Source organism: Ahaetulla prasina, chromosome 1, assembly GCF_028640845.1.
Source record: "Ahaetulla prasina isolate Xishuangbanna chromosome 1, ASM2864084v1, whole genome shotgun sequence".
Taxonomy (NCBI): domain Eukaryota; kingdom Metazoa; phylum Chordata; class Lepidosauria; order Squamata; family Colubridae; genus Ahaetulla; species Ahaetulla prasina.
In genome coordinates, this window is record NC_080539.1 from 77,979,147 (window position 1) to 77,996,917 (window position 17,771).

Here is a 17,771-nt window from a genome sequence, read left to right on the forward strand (position 1 = left end):
CTCCATTAAAACTAGGTTGCTTCAGATGTAACATTTAAAGATTGTTATATAATAAAATACTGGGAATTTTAAGAAATTATCCATTGGGCATAAGGCAAGATGAGATGGAAAATGTATGTGAAGATAAAAATTGTAGTTCCAGTGTATGAAACATGCTGATATTCCATCAGAAATTATTTTAAATATTACAAAACATAATTTAAGTATGTTTTCAAAATAATTGGTCTTTTAAATTGTAAGTTATAGCAATTAAAATTAGACCATGTAAACTATTTTGTTTTAGAGTTGAATTTTAGGGCCCTGTCTATTCTAACAATTTTAGGGCCCTGTCTATTCTAACAAGTATTGTGCATCTAAATTGCTTGGAATGCATATTGCCTGATTCTTGCATTATGTAAGCAATCATACTGTATGACAGAGTAGAATGAATTAATAATCTCATTTGTATACTGTACAGTATTATGCTGCTAAACCACAAAGGAATGCAAGCAGTCCTTTGTTTGTAACAGCAGTTGGGATTGGAATTTCTTCTGCTAAATGATATGGTCATAAAGAGAGTGCAAAGAGGAGCTAAGGGAGGGTGCGTGGGTGAGGAAGACATCCAAGCTTCCTAGCCAGTTTACATGTTGACTTTCTGGGGAAGTCAGCAAGGAAGGCCACAAATAGTGACACATGATCATAAGGCACTGCAACTGGTCAGAAGTGTGAACCAATTGCCAAGCACCCAGATGGCAAATGTGATTTAAGGACTCTTAAGGACTGGTCATCAACACAATGTGTTCAGTAACTTTGAATGGTCACTGAACAAATAGGTGTAGTTTGAGGACAACTTACAGGAAGATTTAGCACAGATTCAAATAAGTATTGTCTAAAGCTCAATTAGTTTAAAGATGATGCAAAACTAAGACTAGACTTTGCACAAGTCAGATGCAAATATCAGACACAATCTAAAATAATAAGATATATATTTTTACTTTTATATCTGGAAGGATTGTCTCTGTTTGTTTTCTCAAACACTCACAAAACACAACTGAGCCGCGGTGTGGCTCAGGCTGTAAGAAGCCTGTTATTAAAACAGCTGCCTGCAATTACTACAGGTTCTAGTCCCACCAGGTCCAAGGTTGACTCAGCCTTCCATCCTTTATAAGGTAGATAAAATGAGGACCCAGATTGTTGGGGGGGCAATAAGTTGACTTTGTAAATATACAAATAGAATGAGACTATTGCCTTACACACTGTAAGCCGCCCTGAGTCTTCGGAGAAGGGCGGGATATAAATGTAAATTAAAAAAAAAAAACCACTTTCCATTGAAGTTGCAGTAGCAATTTACTTCTGCTCTTGCAGAAGAACCCTCCCTAATTCTTGACCTGCATAACATCTCTCTTGCACTCTTCATGATCCACTCTAATGCTGTGCTGTGCCTCTTGCACACTCTCCTTGACCCTCGCCCGCACTACCATGCACATTCCCTCCTACTGGGAACCTTTGTGGTGATTTTCCCACTGATTTTGGTTGGAGAAATTGGGCAGGAAGTTGCCTCATCTATCAATTGGGATTTAATTAATGATGGCAACCAGGACTACAGGGATTGCCATTGCTAAGAGATGCAGTTGTGCTTTATGACTTAGTAAATGTGCGTTGTCATTTACTAAAGGAAATTCCAGTACCAATTGTAGTGAGTTGAGAACTACCTGTTCTTGATAGATGCCTTCAATCTTCTCCAGGCTAAGCAGCTTCCAGTTGTTCCTCATAAATGTCTCCTTCCTGGTCCCTTACCTTCCTTGCTATTCCTTGGACACACATTTACCACTATCCTTTCTAAAATGTGCCTAGAACTGGATGCAGTATTCCAGATGAGATCAAAATCAATGTATAATAGAAAAAAGCAATGACTTCTTTTGGAAGAGTTGGGTTGCGTTTGCCTTTTCCCCCCCAGTTATATGCTATTCTCTATATTCAGCATCTAATCTATCAAAACACTCAGAATCTTTTTGCATGTAGTGCTGCCCCCAGTATGGTCCCCTGCAATTCTTAACTATGCTTTTAATTTTTCCTACCCAAATATAAGACTTGGCATTTGTCACTGTTGAATTTTTTCTTGCTGGTTTCTACCCATTTATTTCAGTTTGATAGGTTACTATCTCCTGAACCTTGATATTGTCCTGTTTATTTTCCCTTTTGCCTTTGTGTCATCTACAGATTGATTTTATTTTCTAACCCTTCATCCAAGTTATATGTTCAGGGGCACAAAGCCTAGAATGGAGCCCTTGTGTAAGCGCTCAGTTCTTTCCAACTTAATGTAATTTGCTGGGTATGTTTGTTCAACTCAATATTCATCCAATTATATAATAGTCCAGTTCATCTTTTGCTATGCTTCTAGTATTTTATTGGATACTATATATACTATATTTATTGGAGACTATTGAATACAAGGTAAACTGTCCACTGTTTGTTTTTAGTTAATTAAATTGTCATTGAATCAAAACAGACAATTACGTTGATTTGTCATGATCAGTATGTTTCCCCGTATCAAAATAGTATAAAGTTTTTTGAATAAACTAAGAACATATGTTGAGAACAAAGTTCCAGCTTCAAGATCCTTTTTGGTTTAGTATATTAGACTGCTACTAATTCTAGCTTAGTTACTTAAGAGTAAGACCATACTATCTCAAGTTTATCAATGAATACCATTAAATAATTGCTACCAACTTGCCTTCCATTGAGGACCTGTATACTGCACAAATCAAGAAGAGGGCCGTGAAAATATTTGCAGATCCCTCGCATCCTGGACATAAACTGTTTCAACTCCTACCCTCAAAACGACGCTATAGAGCACTGCACACCAGAACAACTAGACACAAGAACAGTTTTTTCCCGAAGGCCATCACTCTGCTAAACAAATAATTCCCTCAACACTGTCAGACTATTTACTGAATCTGCACTCCTATTAATCGTTTCATAGTTCCCATCACCAATCTCTTTCCACTTATGACTGTATGACTATAACTTGTTGCTGGCAATCCTTATGATTTATATTGATATATTGATCATCAATTGTGTTGTAAATGTTGTACCTTGATGAACGTATCTTTTCTTTTATGTACACTGAGAGCATATGCACCAAGACAAATTCCTTGTGTGTCCAATCACACTTGGCCAATAAAAAAATTCTATTCTATTCTATTAATATTTTATTTAGAGATGGCCACATTTGCTAGGTACAGTCTGTGCTTTTGAGAAAGTAAAGGCTGAAGTAGGTAAAGATATATAATGAATGGGATTTCTGTATTTTCCTAGCTCTGAGAGAAAATTCTTTTTCTCCTTAATTCTAATGGTGGGGGATTTATTTGTGTGTTTGGGAGAAAATCCAAAATCCATTGGTGCTATTTCCAGGAAGCATCAGAGTGAGTTTTGGGGCCAAAAACATGAGTGTCTTGTGGAGAAATGCAGACCTTAGGATTCTTTAGCTCTGATTTAAAGTAAATGCTGGTAACTATTTGAGTCATTTGGATGACTAAAACCTATTGTGATGCCTCCAATTTCTTTGGCTCTTCTGTTAGTTTCCATAAAACTTAAGCAATTAAAATAAAAATGATTTAAATTTGGATTTTTTTTAGGACAGATGCAAATAAGGCAAATATTAACTAAAAAAAAGATAATTGGGTTTTGCTATTGCTTATAATCCAAACTCTTACGTACATTTAGTTCTAATGTTTCAGTTCTCATTTCTTATTCTGAATTAGTTGCTATTTTAATATTTACTTTCATGTTTGAAGATAATGTTTTACAGCTGAGACCTCTTTTTTGAGACCTTCATAATTCGATTGTTAATGTTTTCATTTTTAATAAAAATACTTTTAAACTTGCTATTCCTTATTGATGAAACACTTCTTTATCCTTTTCTTTTATGACTAAGCACACAAAGTAGTTGAAAAAGTTAAGACAAAGTCCTAATCAGTTATAAGCAGCCAATGACCCCTGAAATGCTAATCTGCAAGGCAAGAATTGATAAAAGGAAAAAAAGTATACATGGACAATCCATGCATTGCTTTTCACAATAGAGCACACACTTAAATAATGAGGATGAATTCAGTTGATACTGACAAGGGACATGGGAGGTTTAAAAAAAGATGGCACCCGTGATGGAATGATTGAAATTTCACTCCTTTTCCATTCTTTGCACGCAAAGCAAGAGGAAATATGATCATGTGATAGACCATTTTGACCTTTTAGCCCACCCCTCCTATGCTCCTGTTGGGAGCAAGGATTGTTTATCCAGTCCTGCAGTGTGAGCCATTGGTGAGGGTGATGAACAGCTTTCACAAGCTACCTAGGCAGACTACATGACAGATATAATCAAAATCAAACTATTTGTAAAAGGAGTGTGTTTTTAAAAATTAAAAGTTCAAAATAAAAGGCAATATTTTCAGTAGCTATGATTGAAATTAAATGATAGCAATCTTCAACTATCTGAAAAGTTGCTACTTAAAAAAAAAATCCATTTTTTTCTTGTTCCAGATGGCAAGTTAATAGAATAAAGGATTTAAAGCTGTAAGAGGGCAGATTTCAACTGAATGATAGATTGTAAGAAGGATTTAACATTGGAAACATTTATCAAGAGAAGTAGGGGGCTCTTCTTTCCATATTCAAATGAAGATTAGAGACCTTTCTATTTGGCATACTTGAACTTGGAACCCTGCCAAGGTTAAGGTTATGATTAGGGTTGAATTGTTCCAATTAGAGTGTGATCTTAAAGACAATTCTAAAAACAGTAAGTTCTAGTAAGAAGTATACAAGAACCCAGTGAAAAGTAGATTTTAAAATATCTTTCTAGGCACTGATATTTAGCAGTTCATTTGTATCAAAAAGGTGTTTTTTTTAAAAAAAATCCTTTTGAGTCAATGTTGTCTCCTAACAATTGCCTGGCCAAGTCCCTACAGCTTGCTTGACAAAATTTAAAAAGTAGTTTGCCATTGCCTGCTTCTTAGGGATAAGAATGGGTGACTGGCCCAAGGTCAACCAGCTGGCTTTGTGTCTAAGGCAGGACCAGAATTTACACTCTTCCAGTTTCTAGCCCAATGCTTATCACTTCCCTGAACTGGCTATCTCAAAAACTACAGGGATTTACATTAATATTTGGGAGTTTTCAATCTAACTATCTTAATTTAGTGTTTTAGACTTCCTACCATTTCAGGTAGATATGCATTGTATAATTTGCTAACGGGAGTGGAATTAGGGTTTTTTGTTTTTTAAAGTAAACACGTTTAAAAGCAAGAGATAAAGTTGACATTGTTAAGGCCAAATTAACTCTTATCCACATTAATTTCAGGAACACGGAACACTTAATACATAAATAGGTCGTCCATAACAATTTGACATCTGCAGTCCTGTACTCTCCAACTTACCACTATTTAAATACTATTTATAACAGAGTTCTCCAACCTTGGGCCCTTTAAGACTTGTGGACTTCAACTCCCAGAGTCCCTCAGCCAGCAAAGCTGGCTGAGGAACTCTGGGAGTTGAAGTCCACAAGTCTTAAAGGGTCCAAGGTTGGAGACCCCTGATTTGTAACAATCCTTTTCTGCGTTTTTAATAAAGGGGGCGAGGAAAGGCTACACTGGGGAACGTAACGAGCTCTTTTTTTTTTTTTTGCCCGAAGGAAAGATGACTGGACAGTGGCGGGCGGTGCAGCGTCACGTGGGGATCGAGGCGGGAAGCGTGCTGTTCTGCAGGCCTTTTCCGTTTATTCCCTGCTCTGCGTGCGGAGCGGCAATGGAAAAGTTTGCAAGCCCGGGCAAAGGCAACGGCTTGCGCCTCTTGAAAGCGGTGAAACCGGGCGAGTTGCTGTACCGCGCGGCGCCCTTCGCTTACATCGTCAGCAAGAAGCGCCTCGGAGGCGTGTGCGAACATTGTCTGCGCAGGTATTGGCTGAGTCTCCTTGCTGGTACTCTTAACTCGGCGCTTTCCCCTTCCGTTGCTGCCTGGTGGCAGCCAAAAAAGCCGGATGGGTTCTCGTCCCTTTCAGTCGCCTTATAGTTCTGAGCCGTAACACTTTAAATCAGGGGTCTCCAACCTTGGTCCCTTTAAGACTTGTGGACTTCAACTCCCAGAGTTCATGGAGGTTTATGAACAGAATCACAAAGATGCAATATTGTAACTAAAATATTGGTGTAAATCACTAGTAATTATCTCCCCGACATAGACAAGGAGGCTTATGTATCCAGTATAGCAGGGACATTTTCATTCAGTAAATATTTTCTTCCATTACTTTTTATAGCAAAGATAAATTCATATACTCTATTAAACCATGAAGTGATTTAATTTTACATTAGTATGTTGTGTGAATCCTGATTTAAGAAAACTGGTTTAGCTTCATAGCTACTATGAGTTCATCATATAGGTAGTCCTCAGTTAAGAAGAAGAAGAATAGAATTTATTGGCCAAGTGTGATTGGACACACAAGGAATTTGTCTTGGTGCATATGCTCTCAGTGTACATAAAAGAAAAGATACGTTCATCAAGGTACAACATTTACAACACAATTGATGATCAATATAGCAATATAAATCATAAGGATTGCCAGCAACAAGTTATAGTCATACAGTCATAAGTGGAAAGAGATTGGTGATGGGAACTATGAAACGATTAATAGTAGTGCAGATTCAGTAAATAGTCTGACAGTGTTGAGGGAATTATTTGTTTAGCAGAGTGATGGCCTTCGGGAAAAAACTGTTCTTGTGTCTAGTTGTTCTGGTGTGCAGTGCTCTATAGCTGCTTTTGAGGGTAGGAGTTGAAACAGTTTATGTCCAGGATGCGAGGGATCTGCAAATATTTTCACGGCCCTCTTCTTGATTCGTGCAGTATACAGGTCCTCAATGGAAGGCAAGTTGGTAGCAATTATTTTTCTGCAGTTCTAATTATCCTCTGAAGTCTGTGTTTTTCTTGTTGGGTTGCAGAACCGAACCAGACAGTTATAGAGGTGCAAATGACAGACTCAATAATTCCTCTGTAGAATTGGATCAGCAGCTCCTTGGGCAGTTTGAGCTTACTGAGTTGGCGCAGAAACAACATTCTTTGTTGTCCTTTTTAATGATGTTTTGATGTTAGCTGTCCATTTGAGATCTTGCGATATGATAGAACTCAGAAATTTGAAGGTTTCTACTGTTGATACTGTGTTGTCAAGTATTGTGAGAGGTGGAAGTATGGAAGGGTTTTTCCTAAAGTCTACCACCATTTCTACGGTTTTGAGTGTGTTCAGTTCCAGATTGTTTTGGTTGCACCACAAGGCTAGTCGCTCGACCTCTTGTGTATATGCGGATTCGCCATTGTCTCGAATGAGACCAATCACTGTTGTGTCATCTGCGAACTTCAGTAGCTTAACAAATGGATCATTGGAGATGCAGTCATTGGTATACAGAGAGAAGAGAAGTGGGGAGAGCACACAGCCTTGGGGGCCCTGTGCTAATTGTACAGGTATTTGATGTGATCTTGCTTAGCTTCACCTGCTGCTTCCTGTTTGTTAGGAAGCTTGTGATCCACTTACAAGTCTGTTCCGTACCTGTAGCTGGTTTAGCTTAGTTAGAAGAATGTCTGGAATGATGGTATTGAATGCTGAACTAAAGTCTACAAAAAGGACCCTTGCATAGGTCTTTGGAGACTCAAGATGCTGTAGGATGTAGTGCAGAGCCATATTAACAGCATCATCTGTTGATCTATTTGCTCGGTATGCAAATTGCAAGGGGTCTAACAGCGGATCCGTGATGGTTTTCAGGTAGGAAAGCACTAGCCTTTCAAAGGTTTTCATGACTACAGATGTTAGAGCAACTGGTCTGTAGTCATTCAGTTCCTTGATGGTGGGCTTCTTCGGCACTGGGATGATGGTAGAGCGTTTGAAGCAAGAAGGAACATAGCACATCTCTAGTGATTTATTGAAAATATGGGTGAAGATCGGGGCCAATTGGTCAGCACAGACTTTTAAGCAAGAAGGAGTTATCTTGTCTGGGCCTGGAGCTTTTCCTGGCTTTTGTCTGTGAAATAGGTCCTGCACTTCCTTTTCTGTGATCACTAGGGGTTGTGAACCCAATGAAATGGCGTCAGTTGTAGGAGGCTTGGCTGTTGTTGGTGTGTCTGAGATGGGAGTTGTGAGATAGGTGGCTGTAGTTTCCTTTCAAACCTGCAGTAAAACTCATTCAGGTCATCTGCCAGTTGTTGATTACCTTCAGCCTGGGAAGGAGGTTTGCCATAGCCGGTGATATTTTTAAGAGTTTTCCACATGTTTGCTGGTTCATTTGCTGAAAATTGATTCTTTAGCTTTTCAGAGTAGCTTCTTTTTGCTGCTCTTATCTCCCTTGTTAGTGCATTTCTGGCCTGATTGTACAGCATTTTATCACCTTTTCTGTAGGCTTCCTCTTTGGAATGTCTGAGCTGCGTAAGTTTAGGTGTAAACCAAGGTTTGTTATTACTGTGTATTCGCAAGTTCCTTGTAGGTACACATAGGTCTTCACAGAAGCTGACATATGATGTTACAGTATCTGTGAGTTCATCCAGGTCTGCAGAGGTATCTTTAAAAATATTCCAATCAGTGCAGTCAAAACATGCCTGTAGCTTTAATTCTGATTCCTCCGTCCAGGTTTTCACTGATTTAATTATTGGTTTTATGGCTTTAAGTCTTTGCCTGTAAGCAGGTACAAGGTGAATCATGCAATGATCAGAGTGTCCTACAGCTGCACGTGGTAAAGACCGATAGGCATCTTTTAGTGTTGTGTAGCAGTGGTCTAGAATATTCTTGCCTCTGGTGGGACAATTGACATGCTGAAAGTATTTTGGTAGTTCTTTCCTTAAGTTTGCCTTGTTTAGATCTCCCAAAACAATGGCCAGTGAATCAGGGTGTTTGGCTTCAGCCTCCATGATTTGGTCAGCTATGTAGTTAAATATGTAGTAGTTAACTATGTTCAGTGCTCATTAGGAATTATGGTGGCACTGAATTATGGTGGCACTGAATGAATGGTAGTTAGGCTCAGTTTTTGAAGTTATGGCCATTGAAGTGCCCTCACGATCATGCATTAAAAATTCAGGCCCTTACCTAGGCTTTCTTACGAAACTTCAAAGCGTCAAGAAGGCCGTTCACAATTTAAACATGGTGGGAAGATGCATTGGAGGAAGACGACAGTGGAGATCAGTTGAGAGTTGCAGGGGTATCCAAAAGGATAGAGATGGAAAGGAAGGCAGATGAATGAAGAGGGGACAGTCCTATATCCCTTACTGAAGCTTAGGACTTGGAGACAGCAAACTGGAAATGGCTTGGAATGGAGTATGTCCTCACCAAACAACTGGGTGGGATTCAATTAATGACAGCAACCAGGACTGCTGTTGCTAAGTGAAGTTGTGCTTTATGATTGCATTGCTTAGAAATGGAAATGCCAGTCCCAAGTGCCAGCATTAACTGAGGTGGGCTACCTGTAAAGAACCCCTCATCAGTGCTAATTCAAATATCAAATATTGTAGCCATAATCACATTGAAAATAAAAACAAAATAAAACTTTTTGATCTATTAGAATTACAATTCGTGGGTAGAGGCAATTAGGTGGTGAATGTGGAAACTATTCCTATGTACTAAAAGATAGCTTTAGTTCACTCTGTTGAATTCTTGTTTGACACACACCAGTTAATATTAATTAAGCAATATAAGGAAATTTATAATATTTATAGCTTATTCCAATCTTAAGATCTTATGTCACAATGAAGTTTTAAAAAGCTATTAAAACCACTCATGCATGAGAGATACCATTCACATAATTAAGGGCCAGCCCCTCACTAGAAGGCTACTGTTTTTGTCTGCTTTTGAAAAAAACCCCACCAGATTAATATATTAAGGGACAATCTTAATTTAGATTGGAGCATCTTCCAGAATGGCAGACCCATTTTGCCTAATGCCTAAATTTGCCTTTTGCCTAATCTAAGCCTGATAAACCCCACAAAAAAAGGAATTATCAACAGGTTCTCTCTAAACAGGGCTGTCAAACTCACGGCCCATGGGCTGGATTGCAACATGCATTAGCCACGCCCATACCAGTTTAGCAAAGAGGAAAGCCACAATACATCACATGATGCCGCCATGACAATGCGAGTTTGACACCCCTGTCTTTAAATAACTAGACCAAATAGACAGATTTGATTTTGGCAAAGTGTTACCTAAAAGTTTTTAATTGTAAAAAGCTTTAAAGGGGAAACCAGAACTTTGAATTAAGCCCAGGGGTTTGTTGCAGTCAAAGTTTGTTTCTTCCTTGATAAGAGTGACCTGTTAGGAGTCTAGCTTCTGTACTGTGTACCAGCAGTATATTCCAGGTTGCCTCCAAAGGATAAATATACAATATTGCAGTTGTGCAACCATGTCATGAGTTAACATTGCCAGGGAATTTTACTCATAAATGATAACTGGCACATCACCTGAGGCTGAGGGGAAAATAAAGTCTTCCCACTGATTACTCTTTGGAGATTTAGTTGGGCATATGCAGTACCCGAATATCCATGTTGGAATCCAATTGTTACAGGTAAAGGAAGACATTGAGGTTAGAATATTAGTCCTGGAAGATAATATTCCTGCTATGTAATAATTGTAAGGAATGAAGATGATGTGGGAAACATCAATTCTCAGAAAAAAGAGAACTATTACATTAACACAGAGCTAATACCTCTTTTCTGCTGTGAAAAAAAATTCCAGATTTTGGGAACAACCTTAATAAAATAGCAATTTTGTTTAAATGGAGAGAAACTTGTAGGATTTTCTTTCAGTGAAGCTCCACTGGATGGCAGTAGATGAATGCTGAAAAAGAAGATCATTATTATTATATAACTGCAGTATAATAGCTATAAACTGAGACTTAGGTTTTAGCCTTCATTGTGGTCATTTGTCCTTGTCTGCAGTAGGCCTTCAATGACCTTCCCCATCTATGATGCACCTCCTGCTCCATTTAATGTTCATGTTCATTTAATGGCCACATCAGGGAGAGCAGGGGGTAGGGGTTGTTAAATGAGGCTGTCTTGCTTAACGGCCTTCACAACATGTGACCATAATGGGCACACTGCATTATGGTCCTATTTTTTTTTGTCGTCACAACAGTATATACAATCATCAATATAAACAATAACCCATCATGAGAGAAAAAGTATATATAAGTAAAAGTATAAATAAAAGTATGCATATAATACTATAATGAAGAGAACAATAGGACAGGAACGGTAGGCACTTTTGTGCTCTTATGCATGCCCCTTATAGTCCTCTTAGGAATGGGGTGAGGTCAATAGTAGACAGTTTTTGGTTGAAGATTTTGGGGTTTTGAGTAGAGACTATAGAGTCAGGTAGTGAGTTCCAAGCGTTAACTCTGTTACAAAAGTCATATTTTCTACAATCAAGTTTGAAGCAGTTGACATTAAGTTTGAATCTATTGTTTGCTCTTGTATTTTTGCAATTGAAGCTGAAGTAGTCTTTCACAGGAAGGATATTACAATAGATGATTCTGTGTGTTAAACACAAATCATGTCGGAGTTGGCGGAGTTCTAAGTTTTCTAAACCCAGGATTTCAAGCCTGGTCGTATAAGGTATTTTGTTGTTTTCGGAGGAGCGAAGAACTCTTCTAGTAAAATATTTCTGGACGCGTTAGATAGTATTAATATCAGAGATGTGGTATGGGTTCCAGACAGATGAGCTGTATTCAAGAATAGGTCTGGCAAATGTTTTGTATGCTCTGGTTAGTAGTAAAGAGTTTCTGGAAAAGAAGCTACGTAAAATTAAGTTTACAACTCTTAGAGCTTTTTTTGCTATGTAGTTGCAGTGGGCTTTGGCACTTAGGTCATTTGATATGAAAACTCCAAGGTCTCCTTGGAGTTACTTTATTACTCCTATCTCAAGGAGTATCTATATAGGGTACTCAAGATACGCAATATATACAGTGCTGTCTCCTAAGAGAGAATGACTGGCCCCTAGACCCTCAGTGAATTTCCATTGCTGAGGATAATGTAGAAGCTGGATTTCTCTGTTGTCATCCAGCACCTCACCAGTTGTGTTACACTTGTGGGCAGCAGTTTTCTGTACCAGTTGCAATTTTGTAAATTGTCTTTCGGGATTTTTCCATCTCATCAGTGATCTATAGTGATCTGAAATATAATTAAGAACCCATTGGAGTTGGATGGCTTATCAATTCAAAATAACTAAAGAAATTGTAGATATAGGAGGCAAGGTCTAGTTCATAACTATAATTGGCCAGCTGTTTAAATGTTAAAATTTTCACTCTGTTGAATTTACTTGGTTAATGCAGAATTCAGGAAAAAATCCCAAATTCCCATTGCAGATTCTTCTAACATCTTTTCCACACTTTCATCTGCATAAACTGTGCAATATAGATATGCTGCTTTATTTCAAGGCATTTTAAGTTGAAACAACTTCCTTTTGTTGTCCCTTTGATATGAGGGAGAACATTTGTAAAATGTTGGGTTGATACTTAAAAATTTTAAGTAGTGTGTTTCAGATTTCAAAAGTTTATAAATTTTACCTTTGTCCTCAAAATATATAGGTATGAAAGATCAGAATTGTTACTGCAATCTTCCAAAGATGACAGATGCACAGCTGAAAGTGACAGTTCAGGAAAAGATAGTGTATATCAGGCTTCTTGTCCTGTTTGACATAAATAAATAAAAGCAAAGCATCCACCTACCTCCTCTATATTTTTTTCAAGAATAGTGCCTAATAGGCTTTTGTGAAATGTGAAAATGTTGGGTGATTTAGGCCACAGTTGATCTGAAAATGTATAGTATCTATAAAAATATGGATAGGAAAAATAGGCTGATGGTTATCAAGGATTCTCTAACAAAGTGGCAGAGAGTATTTTCTAGTAAGTAGATATTTTATACTTGATAGTGCCCAACATTCTGTGAATAGAAGACTCCATCAGCCTGCTTTCAAAATTTCAGATAAACCCATTAGCTTCCATTGGGGTAAATTATTTTGTGCATCATGATTTTAGGTGCTGCACTGCTCAAGAAAAGAATGAAGTGTTTGTTTTCAGTGGTGCTTTTTTCTGTTGAGGGGTAAGCGATTGTGAGTATTAAAAAATGTAGAAGTAAGATATGGTGTCACTATTACTGTTTAGGTAGAAAGTGATTTTAGAAGAAAAATAAAGTTTATAGACCAAAACCAAGCATGCTATTTTCTCAAATATTCAACATTTCTAGTTATCACTATTAATATGTGACAAACTTAATCATATAAGGAAAAAAACTCATAAGAAACAATAGTTATATGACAAGGGTTTATCCCCCTCACCTTTTAAAGGAGAAATGATGAATATAGTCCTTGATTTATGATCATCTGTTTAACAACCATTCAAAGTTACATTGCTGAAAAAAGTGAATTACAACTGGTCTTGTGCTTATTGCAGCATCCTTATGATCACGTGATCAAAATTTGGGGGCTTGGCAACTGGCATATATATTTATGATAGTTGCAGTAACCCACTGTCATGGGTTCACCTTTTGCAACATTCCCAGAGGGCTTTTGTCAAGCAAAGTCAATGCGGGAAGCTGGATGTAAATGTTGTATGAGGGAGAAATTGACATTAAAATATGGGCAATAGTTATTGCAATATGCAGTTGCAAATTAGTTTCTGTTTATTGTCTTGAGAAGATAAAAGGGATAATTTATGTACATTCACTGAACGTTTTACCTTAGGTTACATTACAATAAGCGCACGTATATAAATTCATGTTGTTAGCTTCCCTGGTCTAGAATAATTTTCTTATGCAGCTTTAAATATTTATGTATCTGTTTTATTATAATATCAGTAGGACTTAAACAGCTTTCATAAAACATAGCCTTTCAATATACATAATTTTACTAGAACAGAATTCCGTATATTGTCTTCCATTCACATCATTTTTAGGGATTAAAAATGGTGAGAGAGAAAAATTGCAATGAGATCCTTTGTTTAAACAAAAATATTAGTAATTCCATTGGGAGAAGTTCCTTTGCTACCCATACAATTATTTTTATTTTTTACTCAACAGCTGAAAGGTATTATGATTAATATTGTAACTATATAGTACTATTTCTAATCTTTCCAATAAACAATTATATCAAAAATATAATTAACAAGGGAATCTATAATAAAAATCTATTTAAGCACCACTAGTGAAATATAATTTCGGCACACAAAACCAAAACCTGGTCATAAAATATTTTTAAAAAGGAAAATTTAGTCTGGTGCTGAAAATATATTGGTATGCTTTCAGTAGGTATGCTTCCTGGATAGAGGTTTGATTAATGGGACCCCCTAAATAATAATGTTTTCTTCATTGCTGTCATTTGCCTAATTTTACTTAATGAAGCAACACTGTATGTGGAGCATTACCATACCCTGCATATCATCTAAACTCTAGCTGAAGCAGAAATTTTCAACCATTTCTACACCTTTCAGTTTATACATCATGTTAAGCCAATGCAAATGTTATCATTTGTTTAATAAGCAATTGGTTGAGCATACAGATTACATTAAGCTCCAAGTTATAGTGTAAAAGTAACTGTGGACAGATTCAAACAGTGTGCTAAGCCAAAATTAAACAAGTCCTATAGTTTTGAGTGATGCATGAGCCTGGAATTAGCTTTTCTTCTTATATCAGACAAGAAACTAGTATTATTCACACAATTAAAGGCTTGGAATAAAGGAAGAGACTGATCACATATTAATATAATATGATCTGTGGCCTCAAGGATCCTTTTTTGTGATTATCAGAACCATTAAAAAGTGATAGTTTCACATGGTTTTGCGATGGATGAAACTATTGTGTGAATTCTAAATACATATTACAATTAAAAAACAAAGGATTCCTGAAATACACAGACTCACAGAAACAGACACACAACCTATCATGTAACCTAAAGTCTCCTCCCCCACAATCAAATGTTAAGTATGGCAATTTCTTTTTTGTCATAAGGTTTCTAAAATTAAGATAAATATAACTGGAATAGATTTTATATGTTTATAGTTGAAATATTTTTAAATAATTGGAAACCAGCAAGTGCATTTTAAAGTAATTAATAGATTTCATCACTGAGTCCTTCAAAATGTGAGTCTCTAAAATCTCTTGCACTAATTGATCTGTACTCTTTTTTCTGTCAATTAAAATGGGTTGCTTGTCCAAATATCCAGTCTTTTTACCCTTGCCTTCAAAGCTTGTCACTTTTCAAAATCCATTTATACCTTTACTCTTCGTAATGTGATTTACTATCTGCCTCGACTATACATGTGTTTTTACAATAGTTACAATATCTACTGTAGTTAATAGATGGGGAGGCGCCTCGAGGAAGAAACCTTGCATTTAGGCCAAAATATGAGAAGATGTATTAGTTTAGATTTTACAATTAACAAATTTCACAACAAATCTTTTTTTGTGAATGTGTATAGTTACAAGTACTAATAGAGTCAAAAAGTTATATCTTGAACTGATAGTCCAAAGTATACTATAATTGGTTTATGTTATAAAATAAAGCTATTCTGGCTTCTAAGATTAGTTATTTTAATTTGAACTTCGGATCAATAAGTCTTTATATTAAAGTGCAGTTCCCCCTCCCACATCAAAGTAGGATAAAATAATATATTTTCTATTGTTATTCTTTGATCTTATCTAAGTTCTTAATGAGTTTTGACACAGTAATTTATATAATAGCAATAGCACTTAGACTTACATACTGCTCCATAGTGCTTTACAGCATTCTCAGTAATTTACATTGTTAGCATATTGCCCCTAACAATCTGGGTCCACAGTTTACCAACCTCAGAAGGATGGAAGGCTGAATGAACCTTGAGCCACTCAGGATCGAACTCCTGGCTATGGGCAGTTAGGTTGCAAAACTGCATTCTAACCACTGCGTCACCACAGGTCTTCTCATGCCTTACACAGACAATTACACTTGATAGCACAGATTAATAGACACTATGTTTTATCATGCTTTGGGAGGATTTATGAGAACATCAGAAAGCAATTCTCAATTGAATGTCACTAGGAACATTTCCTGTAAATAAAATGTTGAGTATTGGTATTGTATAACAAAAAGAGTTCTAGTTGGGTTTGTCCATCATTGTTGCTGTAAGTTACTGGCCCTTAAAAAAATAAAGAATGTTAGCCCCCAAGTTTTGTCATGATTTCAATTAATAAATTCACTTTGTATACTTAAAGACATAAAGTATTATAAGTTGTTTATGACCAAAGTTATTCATGAAAGCTTTTCTGAAACTGATACCCCATTCATGCTTATGCTGCATCTGGGCATAAAATAGGCTGGATGGCAATTCACACCATGTTAAAGAAAAATCAGTTGTTGTTTTTTTAGATTATAAAATTAGTCTTCTCAGACTTTTAAATTCACACTAGGCTTCTGAAGTGGTATGCATCCCAGAAATTTGGAACCATAGAAAATGCAGTGTAGACTTTTAAAGAAGACATCTAATGTTTTCTCTCATTAAAGTAATTTTCCTGTTTATCTTAAGAGAAAAAGATAATTTTATTGTAAGCAATGCAGAATAATATATAATTAGTGGTTGTAATAATAGTGGTTGGATCCACATATGCATGTCAAAATATGATGTACTTAGTCTAATTCACTAGGTGGATCCCACCGTTGTGACTTGTAAGCCACAATGTGAGCCCAACATCTACTGGGTCATGGGGACGTGTTAAGCACTGTTAAATTTTTATTTTATTTTGTCACAACAGTATACATAAGCATCAACATAAAACAACAACATATCATATAAGCATATATATGAGCAAAAGTATGCAACAACTATATTAATTTGATATAATGAAAGGAGACAATAGGACAGGAACGGTAGGCACTTTTGTGCTTTTATGCACGCCCTTTATAGTCATTTTAGGAATGGGGTGAGGTCAATAGGTCAATATAATTTTGATTTGGAAGTGTTTTATTACCTGCAGCTTTACTTGGAAGTGTTTTCAATATTGTTGTTAGGACTTCTTCCTTTTTATAGAGTTTCACTTCACGACCAGCTATACCCTGTGCAGCTGAAGAAAATGTTTCCAATTTCCTTCCAGTTCGGTGGACTGGATTATTAATTCTGTAAAGTTTCAAGCCTTAGCAGACTTTTGTTTCTGTTCTGTCCACTAGGTGGAGTCCAAAGCATTATATTTTCCCTCCAGATATGAGCTACACAGTGGGTCCAACCATTATAATCTAATATCATTTTAGAAATATTTGTAGATTTATATAATTAATATTCTACTTCAAAATAATTTATATTTGAGCTGAAGGCTGCAGTTGAACTTTTGAGTTTAGCATCAGGAGTTATATTCTTAAAAGTAAGTTGACCAGAAAAAAAGAATGAAATTAAGCAAGATAAATTTATAGTTGATAAAATTTAATTTCGGCTACATAATTATTTCTTACGTATTTAATGCTTTTATATTTAAAAAAATAGGTAAATGTTCCAACTCCTAAATCCTTTCCCCAAGGGGTGGATTGTTAAGGGTGAACATTCCTAGTGAACCTGTGAAGCGGTGCTAATACCATCAGCAGAATCAGCATTATACCTTCATTTAAAAGAAACTCTTTTGAGAACAATAATGTTCATAATTTGGACAGAGAAAGCAGATGGTTTGAGAGAGGAATGAAGGAATCCATTTATGCCAAAATGGAAAATCCTTCCCTCAATAGAGATTGAGGCTACAGATACAACCTGTCCCCCATTTTTTATGCTCTTCTT

General features: G+C 36.5%; 1 protein-coding gene across 2 annotated transcripts in view; it reads left to right on the forward strand.

Annotated features, from left to right (window-relative positions):
- Nucleotides 1-5,591: 5,591 nt before the first annotated feature.
- SMYD3 (SET and MYND domain containing 3) overlaps nucleotides 5,592-17,771 on the forward strand; it is a 352,490-nt gene continuing 340,310 nt past the window's right edge. Inside the window, exon 1 of one of the 2 annotated variants that reach the window (XM_058165279.1) lies at nucleotides 5,592-5,921. In XM_058165279.1, the coding sequence (XP_058021262.1) occupies nucleotides 5,665-5,921 (257 nt within the window). In that variant the 5' untranslated portion in view covers nucleotides 5,592-5,664. The remainder of the gene's footprint in view (nucleotides 5,922-17,771) is intronic. The other variant, XM_058165289.1, reaches the window with a different exon arrangement.